The following is a 14,974-nucleotide window of genomic DNA, read 5'->3' as shown; positions in this document are numbered from 1 at the left end:
TTCCAAGTGCTTCGGTTCCACTGGAATGTCTAGCCATGTTCAGATCTGATAAATGGGTATTTTTCTGTGCTAAGAAGTCAGTTGAGTGTGGGAATAGGATGGCTTTTCAGAGTTTCTGGAATGGTTGATGGAAAAGTCTGACTGACTTTCTCTGGTGTCAATATGTTTAAGTGTTCCTGCATGTCATGAAAATAATGTTGCAATTAACAACTTCATGACAGAAAAAAAAAGTTATCATAAGCTGCTGTTGTGTAAAATAACATGTTTTTCAAATTTCATTGCTCAAAAAGGTCTCAAAAAATCTACTTCCTAAAGCACGAAATAATGTGCCCTGGTACACTTTTGGGCAAGGAGATATTGCTGCCTTATTTAAAACACCACCATTCACTACAACAGCAGCTCTGAATATATCCCAGTGTGATTCAGTTCATATTGCTGGGACATCCTATCTAATCATGTATAGTAATTCTGTCTTTGACCTTACCTGTGCCCTGTAGTAGACATGACCTCAGTATGCCAACCTATGGATTACAACACACACACAAAAAAATCTTTTGAATAATGATTCCTAGGAAAAGAGCTGGAAAAAATTCCACATTTGTGCCACAAGTGAGTGAGACTTCACTTATCATGAGTTATACTGATGTGGACAATGTGTTTTTTCTTGCAGGCTCAGAACTGGAACAAGTTCTCCCTCTCTGATTCCCTCACTGACAACTTTTTGGGGTATGCCACCCTCTGGTTTCCCTTCTTGGGCTCCTTCCAGCCATTGCACATGAAATCTCCCCTTTTGGAGGCTGGCATCAAGAGCAAGGACTGTCAGTGTACATCTTTATTGGTGCTTCTCGAGGAAATGGTATGTGGAACAAGCTTCCCACTTTTCTGACTCCTAAATGTGTCAGGTCAGAGTTTTTATTCATAAATACCCACTTGCCACTTTGTCAACTTGTGGTAGAAAGGATAGAATGACACAATCCTCTGTGGCCTGGTATGTAACACTGAGAGTTTAGCTTAGCTTTGGAAGATTTAAGATCAAAAGTCTGTGGGAGAATGCAAATTGAAGCATTAAAACCCAGCATTGCCCATCCTGGGGTGGGTGACCCAAACCAGCACCTCCTGTGCTGTGGGGTTTGGGTCCAGACTCAGCCAGCAGGCTGGGACTGGAGCAGTGATGAAGGATTAATGGTTTAGTTTGTGAGATAAGCAAATCTCTTCTATTCCCCACCAACGTCCTGGTAGGAGCAGGGAAATGAGGGATTCTGGGCTGCTCCCTGCATTGCTGAGCTTAGTTGTCTTCTAGTCACTAGGCTTTGTAAGACACCTGGAAAAAAGTTGTTAGTGGTTCTACTTCTTGCTTTCTGATTTTTTGAAAACATGAGTTTTCCAGAAGGGGGGACGAGGAAAGGAAATACACATGATTTTTTTTTTCCCCCATCAAATATTTGTGCACCAGGACTATTCTGGTTAATAAACAAGAGGCTTCAATGATTTTAATAGTCCAGTATCTTGCCCAGGATCCTTGTTTGGGATTCCACAGGCACTTCTGCACTGAGATCAGTGGGGTTTTAGAAGAAATTCTAGAGCTTATTCAAAGCAAACACTGACTATAAATACTTAATGTGAGCAAACAACTCTGTATTTTCCTCTTGCTTAATACCTGTGTTCTGCACCCTCAGGCAGCTGAATTTGCATGCTTTTGTTGTCATATGTGTAATGTGCAACATGTATTTCCTTTTTATTAATCAGACCTGCCATCAGAAAAGAGATAGAGGGAGTTTGAAAGCACAGCCAAGATAGATACTGTCATTTTGTAATCTTTTGTGCACAGGAGGAGATGCCTGTTTGCACTAGAATAGGTGGCAAAGTTCTGTTTCTTGCAGAAGTCTTACCAGTGGAAATCAAGCAAAGGAGTTGCTGGCTACCCATGGGGTAATTCTCCTCTGGAAGTGTGAAGTCAATTCCCATTTAGACTAATTACACTTAAGGAACCCTTTCCTATAACTAATGAACAATAGGCATAACCTGTTATTACATTTCCATGGGCCAGGCACATTAATATACTGTCGAATTGCACTACCCTGTGAAAATGCTTCCTCCACAAAATTCACTGGAGATTCTTAGTGACATTTGCTGTAATTACCAGTAGCATGGTTCCTAATTCATTGAAATTTTTTTCTACCTATACTGGGCATATAAGAGTGTTTTAAGAGATTGAATAAATAAATTTTTAATTATAAAATGATGCTATATCATAAATTATTTATAATAACCAACAATACATGTTTAGGTATGAATCCATTAGGAAGATGAACTAATATATATATATCAATCCTAAAATAATGTCCTAATTTGTTCGGTGTTTATGAATGGGGAAATCAGTGCTTAAAGCAATTAAGGGTTTATAAAAGCTTGGATTGACAGTGGGTAAAGCAGCAAGCACACTTGGCACTTAGGAATTCTGTTGTCATCTATGGCAGAGAAGCCCCTTTTTTGTCCTTTATTGGTTTCAGCAGTTTGTGATATCATGAGACCAGAATGGTACAGATAGAGAGACCTCCAGGGAGGGAGCAACAAGATGCACATAGTCCTCATTGGCAAAACCTTTGGTTATGATTAATATTAAAAAAAAAAAAAAATCTCCTTTTGTAATCTGTCAGGTAGTTTTGAGGAATTTTGTCAGTAATTTTCCTATTAGCGATAGCAGACTTCTGAAATCTCCATGGCGAGCTCCAGGCACTCCCCAGTCTCGTGGCAGGACTCAAAGAGGCTGCAATCAATGTCACAGTCACAGTTGCAGTCGTTGTTGCCGTGGTCTTCATCGGAGGTCTGGTAATATCTATTGGATGGACAACAGGTATCTGTCAGCCAATGTTCACAGGTATCAGGCAGCATTATAAGAAAGTCCCAAAATTGGCAGAACAAGCAGGCCAGGATAAGTGTTGCACATTCATCTAAGAGAAAGGAAAAGCAGGGAGATGTGAGAACAAGTGTGAGCTGAGATTACCCAGATTTAGGCCACAGAAGTGAGAGGGGTGGGCTAAAAATACATTGATGATAACTACTTCCATAGAGACAAGTGAAAAGTTTATTTTTTATTTTATTTGCTTTGGAAAAACAGCAGCTGTATGAAAAGAATTTGAATGGAAATATTCTGTGGCAGTTAAATCCAGAAGAACAAGCCCTTTAAACCAAATTTTAACTTCTCATGCCTGGACAGCAAGAAGGCTGAAGAGGCACAAGAAGCTGGGAAGGGACACAGCCAGGACAGCTGACCCCAGCTGGTTAGGAGGATATTCCAGATCATATGGCATCAATGCAAATTAGGGAGAAAACGAGCAGGGGCTTCTGCTCATATAACTGACTTGGTATCAGTTGGTGAGTGGTGAGCAATTGCAATGTGTATCCCTTGTTTTGTATATTCTAATTTTTTTTTTTTTTCTTCTTTTTCTGTCCTATGAAGCTGTATTTATCTCATCCCATGAGTTTTCTTCCTTTCAGCCTTCTGGTACCCCCATTCTAGTGGGGTATCAATTCAGTGGGGTTATGTGGGGCTGAGTTGGTGCCTGGGATTAAGCCATGACAACAGCCAGGTGACACTGGAGATTATTTTCATTTTCACAAGAGTCTGCACTAAAAATATTTAAAGACTATCAAGGACACGGAGGGAGAGCAGGTCTGGAGAGGAGCATTCAGAGAGGGGAATGTGCTGGCCAAGGCTCAGCTCAGGGTCCTGCCAACTCCCCACCAAACAGGGTTCTCACCTTTTCATTCACAAATGTCAATTTGTCAAAGGAGACAAAAGTTTGGAAAATAGATTATGTAGGATGTGTGTCTGGAACCAGTGAATATTCCTGAAAACTTGGTCACCATGACTAAAACTCTGTGCTATGTTTGTGCCCTCCCAAAATCAACTAATTAACTCTGCTCCCCTCAGCCTCTGGGGAGGCTGCTCAGGCACAGCAGGTGTGAGATTCCAACTGTGTGAATCCAGTTGGAGCACAGACCCAGACCTTTCCTCTTTTTTTTTTTTTTTTCCTCTTTCTTGTTTTTGGAAAGGAAAAATGCCTTCAACAATATGAATGTCTTTTCATTGGTTCTTTCAGGAAAGCATATGGTTATAACCACATTTCTTGCCCTAGGATGACTAACTGTGAACTCATTCAACTGCATTGGTTCTGTTGTGGCATTTTCTAGCTCACGTAACATTAAGTTCACTGCCAGGAAGTTTCCAGAATTATGCTTTCTTTTTTTTTTAGAAAGCTTTCTTGATGAAAAACAAAATTTAAAAAAAAATCATTCCAGCTTCTTTATTAAAAAGGCAGTTAAAGCAGGTAGCAAGAACAAATAGTATATGACTGAACTTCTAAGTGGCATATCATCACCAATGTTATCAATTTTAATACTTATTTAAATATGTCAAGATCTATTTAGGTTCAGACAAGCACAACTAACTTCTGAGTCAGTTCTGTCAAATAAGAATGACTAGATTTTGGTGATACTTAGTCAATTCATGCTTATATTTTTTTCTAGCTAAATGAACTGAAATAATTATAAAATTGAAACATTTAATAAGGTGACACCACTGCATTTAATTGTATGAAATTTACACTGTAGAAAATGTAATCATTTTATCCAGTAGTCCTTGGTGTAAATCAGACTATTCTTTTTAGATCTCTTATGTTTATGAAATTTCTTTCCTATACATAGATGTGAGAGACAGAATTCAAAATTATGTCTTAATTAAGGATTTGGCAATTTTTTTTCTTCCTCTCCGAAGATCCATTTTTTAATAACAGAGTTTTTTTCCCCCGAATGTGTTAACTATAATGGTGCTTATGTAATCTGGAGAGAATAGATATGATTCTTAGGGCTTCATCCAGGAAAGAGAGCACACAAAAAGCACAAGATTTTAATAATAAAGTAATGTTTCAGCACAGACTCTGTGATGTGCAGTAAAGATGCTTTTAAATTCCCATCAGAGCACACACCATGAACTGTGATAATGGATGTAACACATTTCAAAAAATCTGCATGTGTGAGGCTTTTTGGTCCTGTTTTAAGTGGGGTAATGTATATAAATAATAGATATTAGCAATTAGACATCCATTCCTATGCATTCATTTATATATTTGAAAATAAATTAGCCACAAACTGCATAAAAGAAGATGCAATCTCTTGTTTTCCCCTCTGTTTTCCCTGCTGTTTGCCAAACGACATTACTGCATTTATCTCAGTGAGAACAATGACCTCAGCTCTCATTCTCTACATTAGTAGATTAATTAGCACAAAAGAAGAATGTATAATAATTTTTCTAGGATGCCTCATCTCTAAGTTTTCCTTCTCTTGTTTGGTGGCATCTGCTCACACAGATGATGCTCTGGAGAACCCTGGTCCAAAGCTTGCTGAAGCCTTTCTAGTCATCCTTGGTGAGGACAGGGAACAAAATAATCACCAATTTCCTCATCTATTGCTCTGCTTTCAGAGGTTCTCCAAGCACCAGCAAACAGGATTTGGTCTCATGTTTGTGGAATAAGCAGTGAGTTGTCAGAGTGGAGTGAGCTGAGTATGCGGTGACAACCACAAATCTGTCTTCCTTTGGTTTTCTTGGCTTCTATCCAGCCCTTAACATTATTAATTAAGCACAGATTGGGGAGGTTTTTTGTTGTTAATTTCCTTCACGTTTAGCTTTTTCAAGGAGAATGAAATCTGTTATTTGCATCACATGGCACACACCTATGTGCCAGTAGTGGCTGAGATAGTCCACAAACTCAAAAACAGGGAGTGTCTGACATGAGGACAAGTCCCCTGAATAGAATAAATACTTCAGACCCTTCCTTGAAATTAAGTGTATTCCAACAGATGTATCAGAGACATCCCTTCTGTAAGGATCTGTGACACAATGGAGATGTTAATGATTCCTGGAGAACAGGGCACTTTATTGAGTTGATCTGCATTTAGAAATGCTTAATTTAGGAATTGTGAAATGATATGCACGACAGATCCCAGCTCCATTGGATTTAACATGCTAATCCATTATTGCAAAAGGCACTCAAAAGAAACTTCAAAAATACTTCACAGAGCCTTTTTTTAACATCCACTGGAATAACCAGGAATAGATTTATCTGATACTGACACTGGTGCCTCTGTGCAAACACTCATTACTGAAGTACAAATGCTCTGTGGCACAATAGGCTCTAAGCTCCTCTTCTATGACTTTAGTATCACTGACAATTTAAGATCATCTTCTAGAAATTCTCATCTATCACACAAATGTCTGCAGGGCAACTTAACATTGCTTTTGGCAATGTTCTTGAACCTCCTGTTCAACATTTAATTTCGAGTTGGTTATACATAGTTCTTTTGCAGTGGGCATTATTTAGGAACCAGCTCAAATGTGATCTGTTTTATAAAACATACCGTCACTGTCTCTCTGATGTACTGATGCATCATCTTCAATGTAAGTGAATTCTCTGCATTTCTCCAGGGAAGCAATGGACGATCTGCTTGCATCTGACAATTTCTTCTCATTTTTGGTGCCCTTTGATGAAGCGTCTGTGATGCTGAATTCTGCGACAGAACTCATAACAATACCTTTCATGGGCTTTTCATCTGTGTGTTTTTCATTTGTAAGCTGGTTATCTGGTGGGATTAGGGAAAAAAAAGACTGTGATACCAAGGCAGAGATCTGAAAGAATAACATATGCAGAATTTTCAAACCTACAGTTGTTTACTTCCAAGGCCTAACCCTTCTTACCTAATGATTTCAGTCTCTTTGCAGAGGTTTATTCATAGTAAAGGTATTTGTGAACTTGCCTTCTGAGGTTTTTCTCTTAAACCCAGAGGACTTAGAGGCTAAGTAATAATTCACTTCCAGTGGGTGGGATCAGGTTTGGAAAGAAAACAGAAGTATTGCCTCGGTTGACATCTATTTCAAGTCTGATGTCCTAACTTCAATTTGTGACATAAAAGAAGGCAAAACAATTATCTCGTTATTTTTTAGCTGCAACTTTGTTTCCCTAAATTAACAGCCAACAATGTGCACGTAGGCAGTACCTGGATGCAGATGTGCCAGCTCTCTGTGGCTCATAATCTTGTAGCAAAGACAGCCAGATGGTCTCTGTTTAGTTCCAGATTCCTTATTTCATAACTTCATCCCCACTTGCATTGTTGGCCTGGAAGTCAGCTAGGAGATGGGATACTTCACATGCTGTCAGCGTGCCAGAGAGGCAGCTCAAAAGCCAGAGGGAGAGCTTAATTTTAAGCCCCAACTAGGGGAAAGGTTAAGACAAGTTCTGAGTTCAATTTATTCTTGAAGAACTTCTCAGGCACAGATAAACACGGGTTGATATATGGTTTCACTCACTCTCTGAAGTGATCAAGTGGCCAAAAAACAGTCATTCCCTCCATGGTAGGGATGATAAAACCTCATCAGTTCTTATCTACAGCTGATTAACTCCAGCACCTCGCATCAAGCACAGCCTCACTTTTTATCTCACTTAAATCTTGTGATATGCTTGCTCTTGAGCTAATACAGAAAATCAATCTTTACAAACACCTCAGTTTTGCAAATGCTTCTTTCTGAGAGGAGCAGTAAGTGCTCCAAAGTGGTTTGCAAGGAGCCTGAAGAGAGGCCCTGCATATCTCTTGTTTTTTAGGTACCTTTGACTTCTGACACATGTTAAAGAAAAGCCAAGGAAAGGCTGATAGAGAGTGAAACCTTGATGAGAATGCAGCTGCTCCCCCAGTATCCTTCCAGCTGAAAGGAGGAAATGTGGATAGGATGGATGGATGGATGGATGGATGGATGGATGGATTGCAGGGTAAGTGCAAAACCAGTGGAACCATGAGGCTCGAAGAGGGGGGAAGCAAGGATTTGAGAGATAAGTGGTATCCAGTTCAAGGCCACTGAAGAGGTGAGAGGTCTGGAAGATTTTCTGTGTGAGCAGAGGCTGGGGGAGCTGGCTTTGGTTGGCCTGGAGGAGAAGGCAAAAAAACAGTGCTGGATGCTTTGTTCCCCTCCAGAGCCAGGGTGAGGGAGAAGCCAGACTCCAACTCCTCCCAGCAGTGCACTGATGGAAAATGAGAAGAGGGCATTGTCAGAAGCTGCAGAAAAGGCAACTGGAACTGCCCAGGGAATGAATTCCTCCTCATGGGATGAGTAAAGTATCAGAACAGACCACAGCTCTGGTTGTGTGAAGAGCTCAGCTGGGCATGGACCCCAGCAACCTGCTCTTGCTGTGGGTTTCTGACAGAGGCCAAGCAAGGTGATTCTAGAGTCCCTTCAGGGCTAATTTTTCTGATTTCTATAATTTCTAACCATTTACTTACAGAATGAGTGAGCAATTCATTTAAATTTCTGCTCATAGTCGGGTTTGATGCCATTTCAGATCATTTTTACCTAGCAAAATATGTAGAAGCAGAAAAGCTGGGTAGAGGTTAGTAGAGTAAGATCTTGGGATAAAATAAGCATAAAACCTAGGTTATAATTTTCATTTTAAATCACTACTTTAACACTGTGTGTTGGCAGAGGTATTGTCTGGATTTTTAAGTCGTAATGACAACAAAGTCTACTGTGACAGAAATGTGAATTTCCTTGTCCTGGGGAGTTTACAGTTGGCCTTGGGCAGGGAGTGAGCAGTGGGGTGGAGGCACTAAGAGAGCAGTGGCACAGAGAGGAGTCTCAGAAACCTGTGACTGTCAGGTTTTGTGAGCTTTATGATGAAGGAAAGCCACAGGTGAGATGGGAAGGGAGGAGAGGCAGTGGCTCTATGGGTGTGACCCAGCAGGGCAAAGCACAGCAGTTCCCCTGGGGTTGTACCTTTCCACAGGAAATCAGCGTCTGGGGCTATGCATGTCTGGGTTTGCCCATCTGTGATGAGTTTTTGATGGTTTTCCCCTCAGAGTAAGCAAATTTGGGTTTTTTTTTTCCCTTCTCTGACTCCTTGGCCAGCCTCATCAGTCCAGAATGTAAAAACTCTTGTATTGTGGATGTCCTTACACGTACAGCCATGACTGTTTTTCAGTGTTTATAAATCAATGACATTCCAGGAGTTTACCTGCACTTTCATTCAATAACAAACCATCTCCAGGAAAAGCTGTGCTGATTAAAGCAGCAGAGCTCAGGAGGAAGCAATGTCCTTCTTATTCACTGGATTTACCGGATAACAATTGTTTTGTGAGTCCAAAAGACACAAGCCCTACCTGTTATTTAGGTGCCAATATTACAAATGGGTCCTGTTTGTTCACACTGAGAGCTACACTCAGGCTGAGCCTTTGGATACACACAGGTCAGATCAAAAGGCTTAGGTAAGAATAATTATTATTTTCCACTTTCAAAATCTGCCCAAAAATCTAAACTAGATATGTTTTAATTCATGATATAGCTGTCTAGTTCCCCAATTCTGCAACAATACAATGGCCCACTGAATGCATTTAAGCATTCAAGAAGCGAGACTGAAAAAAAGTCTGACAGAAGTAATCAGTAAATGCCAGACTAACATTTACTGTATCCACCGACTTCTACTATTCATACTTTGAGTCAATTTTTATTCTTGAAGTGCTGTTGAAGAGAAATCAAAACCAGAAATAGAAAGGCATAGACATAACCTGAATTTTTCAATACAGCACCATCAAACAAAAGGGTAACAAAAGCTGTCACTCAGGGACTCTTCTGTTTGTTAAAGCATACTACATCTTGGAAAATACAGTACATTTTAGTGTCAGACTCTTAGTTTGAAAAGCTCCCTTTCAGTAATGTTATACTTGTCTTGTACAGCTAGATCAAGTCTTCATGCAATCACTGTAACAAGCAACTTGCTATGACAAGCGAGATCCTTGCTTCCAGAAAACACTGCAGGAGAGGCTAAAGCAGTGTACAATTATAGGTCTCCATTTCATTTTTATGCAATTACCTTCAGTTCAGCTGTGGGTCCATCTACATTATGTCTTTTATCAATTTAATGTTTGCACAAACTGTCTGAAGAAATAAAGATTGTGCTAGACCAGCAGAAAAAAAAAAAAAAAAAGGTGGTTAGTACTTTTTTTTTTTTTCTCCTATTATAGTTAGTTGCTGGATGGAACAGTAGTAGGTTGAGAGTTTGGAGCAAATATATGTAGCCAAATAGGCTTTAAAAACATATAATGGGATACTATTTATGATTACTGTTAAATGAGAATATAAAAAAATCCCTAAGTTACAATTAGAGATGGGAAGAGGGTCAAACTTTGCTACTCTCTTTTAAGAGCCTGTGCTCAGCTTCAGATGTCCACATATGTCTGTGTTTTTAACATATAGAAATCAACAACTGAAGTGAACTTAAGGGGAAAAATAAGTGTATCATGATGAAGACATCTCAGATTATTCAGTGTTAGACTGTTAGGCAGAGGCTGCTAAAGGTACACCCCCACAATGTGCCATTTTTAAATAGTATGAAGTAGCAACTTTCTTCCTCACATGGGGAAGCTGGGACTTGCTTGGCTGTTGCAGTAGAAGACTGGGATCCTTCACCCATGTTTGTATTAAAGATAGTCTCGATACTCACATGGAATTTCTTTTTTCTTTTTCTTTTTGGATTTGGGCGATTCAGATGGCTGACTACAGTGTCTAAACTCATGAGAGCACAAAGTAAATCACTTATTTTCCACTGATACCAGCCCCAGATCCCTCTGGTTAATGGGGAGGAGTAGTGATACCAAGACTGGCATTTGCAGTATGTCCCCTGACCTCTATTTCTCTTCTGGCTTTAGGCACAAACCAGCATCTTGCAGTCCTGGAGAAGAGGAGTCTTCAGTTTCCCTGCATGCTTCTGAAATTAGATTTAGTATAGAGGCCTAGGAGGGCTCTAAGTCTATTTTTGATAAGGGGCAGAGGGTTTAAGAGGTGCTCTGTTCTGCTGAACAGGGACTGCAGCAATGCAGGTAATCCAAAGCAGCTCTTGGAGCAACTGTTTAGGAGGGGAGGAGAAGGAGAATTGATTTCTGACCCTCCTAGGGCTTGTCCACATCTTACAAGCCAAGGACCAGGGAGCCTGTGGCTCTACTCAATGCTGGCACTTGTTCCAAATCCATCCCTTTGCCTCACGCCCCTGTAACAAGGATTCCCAAGGGTTAATGCTAAACTGTGTGGAAAACTGTAGCAGTTTAGGACCTGTAACTTTTAAATTTCCCCTTGAGGCATGTTGATGTATCAGTGCAGCCAAAGCACCAAGGGAATGCCCGGCTGATCTCCCTGCCATTCGTTATCCCCTGCCCTGCTGTCGCTACCTGTCTGTTCAATGCATCACATGCTCATCACTGGATGAGCTGTGTGCCATGTCCATTCAGTCCCGTTTGACACAGGCAGAGCTGCATCAGACCTGATGGATGAAAACTTGTACAAAACAAGGCTTGATCTGAACTCTCTCGGTTTGAAAGGACTCGTAGAACGACGAAACCCAAACCTCAGGGCTTGACAGCAGTGCTTCAAAAAAGCAAGAACCAAAAACCAAACTTTTTCTTTATGGTTTAAGGGTATAATGGTCTGCCAGGGAAGGAATATCTCTGCATGCATGGGGCAGGAGCTTACCTGGGTGGTCGTCACTGCTCGGGGTCACCCCAGGGAGGGCCAGCAGAGGCAGGGAGCTGGTGCGGCGGTCTTGGTGGAGAGAAGAAAACAAAATTGAAGAGGGATAAGTGTCAAATAGCTGTGCCAAATCACATTTATCACTCTCAGCCACTTAGTGACAGTCATTGACTCAGGAGTTGCTGCTCTGAGGTCAAACAGAAGCAAGTGTGCCTTCTTGCAGAGGGAGGCTACACAGCATGGTGAGTTGTTTGTGTTACCCTCTGTCTTGTTTCAGGAAAGGAAGCAAAACATAAAACAAACAGCCAAGAGAGAAAGCTTCACCCAAGAAGAGCTGAAGGGGATCACCAGCAGACACAGAAATTCAGGTAGGTACAGGACATTTGAGAGCTGGGAGGTCTGAGATGAAATGTGGGGCATCATCCATGCCCAAACACCAGAGAAACCTTAGATAAGGATCCCAAACCATCAGCAAAGAGGAGAGAGGACATTTAAGCCCAAACTCCAACCTTCATGGCTTGGCAGTCTTTGTGACAGGATGCCCAATGTCCCTGTGGTGGCAAGCCCACGAGAGCAATGCTGAGCTCCTCCAGCTCGGATGCGCCTCCAGGCTGTTAATGCCTAAGGCTTGGCGGCTTAAATCTTCTTTCCTTCTCTCTCCAAGTGTCAGGGAGGCAAAGTAGGAGGGGTGTGGGGCTATCCCAGCAGCAAGGGCAGCAGATGGAGCCCATGGGAGCTGCTGTGGCCCAGATGGGAGAGGCTGGAGGGAGCACGGGCTCGTGGCCCTTCAGGAGGGAGCTGCTCTAGACCAATACATCACGGGGGCTTTCAGGGATTCGTGCCCATTACATTTTGCTGAGCTCAGGCAGAAGGATGCAGGGGATTTGGAGACTGTTTATTTTTGTCATAAGGAAACAGGAAATAGTACACAAGGCTATAAATATATCCCTGGCTTCAGATGACATCATGAACTCGTGCAAGTGTTTCGCTGCTGATTTACAATGATGGACTGGTAATTCACGGGAGCTTTGGGTTTACTTTATTTTGCTGTTGCAGTAACAAAGCTAATGGTGCAATCCCGGGAGGGGGTGTTTTATCAATAGTGAATTTTTGACCTCATTGCATACGTTTTAACTTCATGAATTAGTGACCCAGCTAACTGTAAAGCCTTCTATAGGCTTATTGTAAATCTATCACAGGACTGGCAAAAACTTTTGGCCCAGATCCTAAGCTCTGACAGGCATGTGTTGATGGACTGCATAGCAAGCACTTCCACTAATATTTCTCACTAATTATACCATATATTAAGAAAAAATGAATGAAGCCAATGTTTATATGCCGCTTTAACTGCTTTTCATATAAGAAAGCAACACAATCCCTAATAAATTTTCACCTTCAACATTTCTATTCATTATAATTTTTACCGTGATGAATGAAGTTAGAACTGGAGAGGGAGGGGGTTCATCTTGAAATCTGTTCAGTGAATGACTGAATTTACTTCCCTTCCCCAACTTGTGTCGAGGAAGGAGGGAACAGATGGACACAGGAAGAAGAGGGAGGCGAGTGCGGAACGAAGGAGATGGGTGAGGAACAGATGGAGTCAGGAGAAAGTGAAGAGGAGAGTCAGCAAGGATGGTAGAAAAGTTTTCCACTTGACCTTGAGTTGAAATGAAGATCTGCATGCAGCATGGGGCAGCTGGATTTTTGGGATGCATCCTTTTTTTCTCTCCATGGCACTTAAGCTCTGAGGTCTTGTGGGCCATCCCAGCAGCTCAGTGCATCCCAGGGGACCTGCAGAGCCAGGACCTGGATTTTCCCTGGGGGTCACCTGCTGCAGAAGGGCACCTGCACTGTGATCAAGTGGTAATGGCAGGAACAAAAATGGTTTGGGAGGTTGTAATTCTCCCAGGCATCCCAGCCAAGCCAGAACTTGGAGTTTATAATTTTGAAGAGGTATCCTACACCCAGTTTGCTAGGATCCAATGGCCAAAATACTCAGAGTAATTTATGATTTTACCTGCTTAAAGCAAGACATTCGAGATGGCCTGGTTTTCAGAATATGCTGAGCATCTGTGTTTTGATGTGTATTGAATTATATATCCCAAATCACTAGTAAGTCCTGGAAAATCTTGATTGTATTCTTAATTCTGTTAAATTGCCTGCATATACTCCACTGGTTCTGGCTTTGCTAACTAAAGAATGGAAGAGGTGAAAGCTAAACATTGGCCATGTGTGTCATTCCCTTTGAAGAAAATGGGAGCCATGTGCACTCACCTAACAGCAATGTTTGGCCCCAACTATGATTTCACAGCTGGGCCCTAACTTCAGGAATGCCAAAGTACTAAATGACTCAATTGGAGTAATCTGATCAATGTTGTATTTTCACTGTGGATTTAAATTGCTCACACAGCAAGAGCAGAGTTGGTTTTCTTCTCTCTCAAAATCACTTTTCTCTGCAGATTTGATAGCATAAATATGAAGTATTGCTCTCATCACACAAATAAGTGAAATGGCAGAAAACGTATGTCAAATAAAATGCACAACATTACGTCCTTTTTACTTTTTGGAGGCTGTTTAAGAAAATGGTTCCATTAATTTTGACTGAATAAAAGGTTCCTTTAAGGGATTTCAATAGGTGACATGAAAAATGTTAATACGAATGATCAAGACAATGGAGGTTAAAACTGTTTTGAAAATATGTTTCTTTTATAGATCTCGGCTGTTGGAAGAGTTACAGAATAAATATACGGTAGTGCTGACATTCAGTGCTGTTTCATCTTAGCAAAGAGTTTTTAATAAAGAAAATTCTTTTCAAGGAATGCTTTCTGCAGCCAGTCTTCAAAAAGAGGTTTTTCCCCCCTCCCAGTTTAATAAAATTAAAGTAATTTATGTCATATTGATATGTCGATATGTTTTTCAATAAACTTTTTCACAGAGATTTTTTTTTTTAAATTCTCTTCACTTTAAAAATTATAATTATATGTCTTCCTCCCACTTTGAAAATGGCACAAGGTGCTCATTTGCAGAGCTCTACTGTTCAAATCTTCACTGAGAATAGAAATGTCATGACTCAGTTAACAATGCTTTATTATTCACATTGATCTTTTTTTATAGTGTTCTTTATCTCAAAAACATTGTAAATCAGATATCTTCCTCCCACTCTTTTGTTCATTTGCAAATTTTTATTATTCTAGTTTAAAAAAGCAATGGAGTGTCAAGAGTCAGTGTATATTGTTTATGTTCTTTTTTGCTTTAAAATTACTTTTAACTATAAAAAGTAAGATGTATAGCAGAAAAAAAAAGGGCTGGATTTAAGGATGCTTAAAAAAGAATTGAAGGGATCAGTGAGAATTTTATGCTGTTCTCTTACACCTTGGAGCTGTAACGACTTTGCAAGAAGGGGGACTGAGCAAT

At 40.6% G+C, this 14,974-nt stretch overlaps 1 protein-coding gene across 1 annotated transcript; it reads right to left on the bottom strand.

Annotated features, from left to right (window-relative positions):
- Positions 1–2,479: 2,479 nt before the first annotated feature.
- Positions 2,480–14,061, bottom strand: MDFIC2 (MyoD family inhibitor domain containing 2). The gene is given in 4 exon segments (XM_056501560.1): positions 2,480–2,951; positions 6,418–6,639; positions 11,564–11,644; positions 11,647–14,061. Coding segments are annotated over 4 exon segments (645 nt in total). The 5' UTR covers positions 11,729–14,061; the 3' UTR covers positions 2,480–2,691.
- Between the last annotated feature and the right edge of the window lie 913 nt (positions 14,062–14,974).

This window comes from Oenanthe melanoleuca, chromosome 12 (assembly GCF_029582105.1).
Source record: "Oenanthe melanoleuca isolate GR-GAL-2019-014 chromosome 12, OMel1.0, whole genome shotgun sequence".
In the NCBI taxonomy this organism is placed as follows: Eukaryota; Metazoa; Chordata; class Aves; order Passeriformes; family Muscicapidae; genus Oenanthe; species Oenanthe melanoleuca.
Note: the sequence above shows the minus strand (reverse complement) of the source record. Positions and strands in the feature narration are given on the sequence as shown.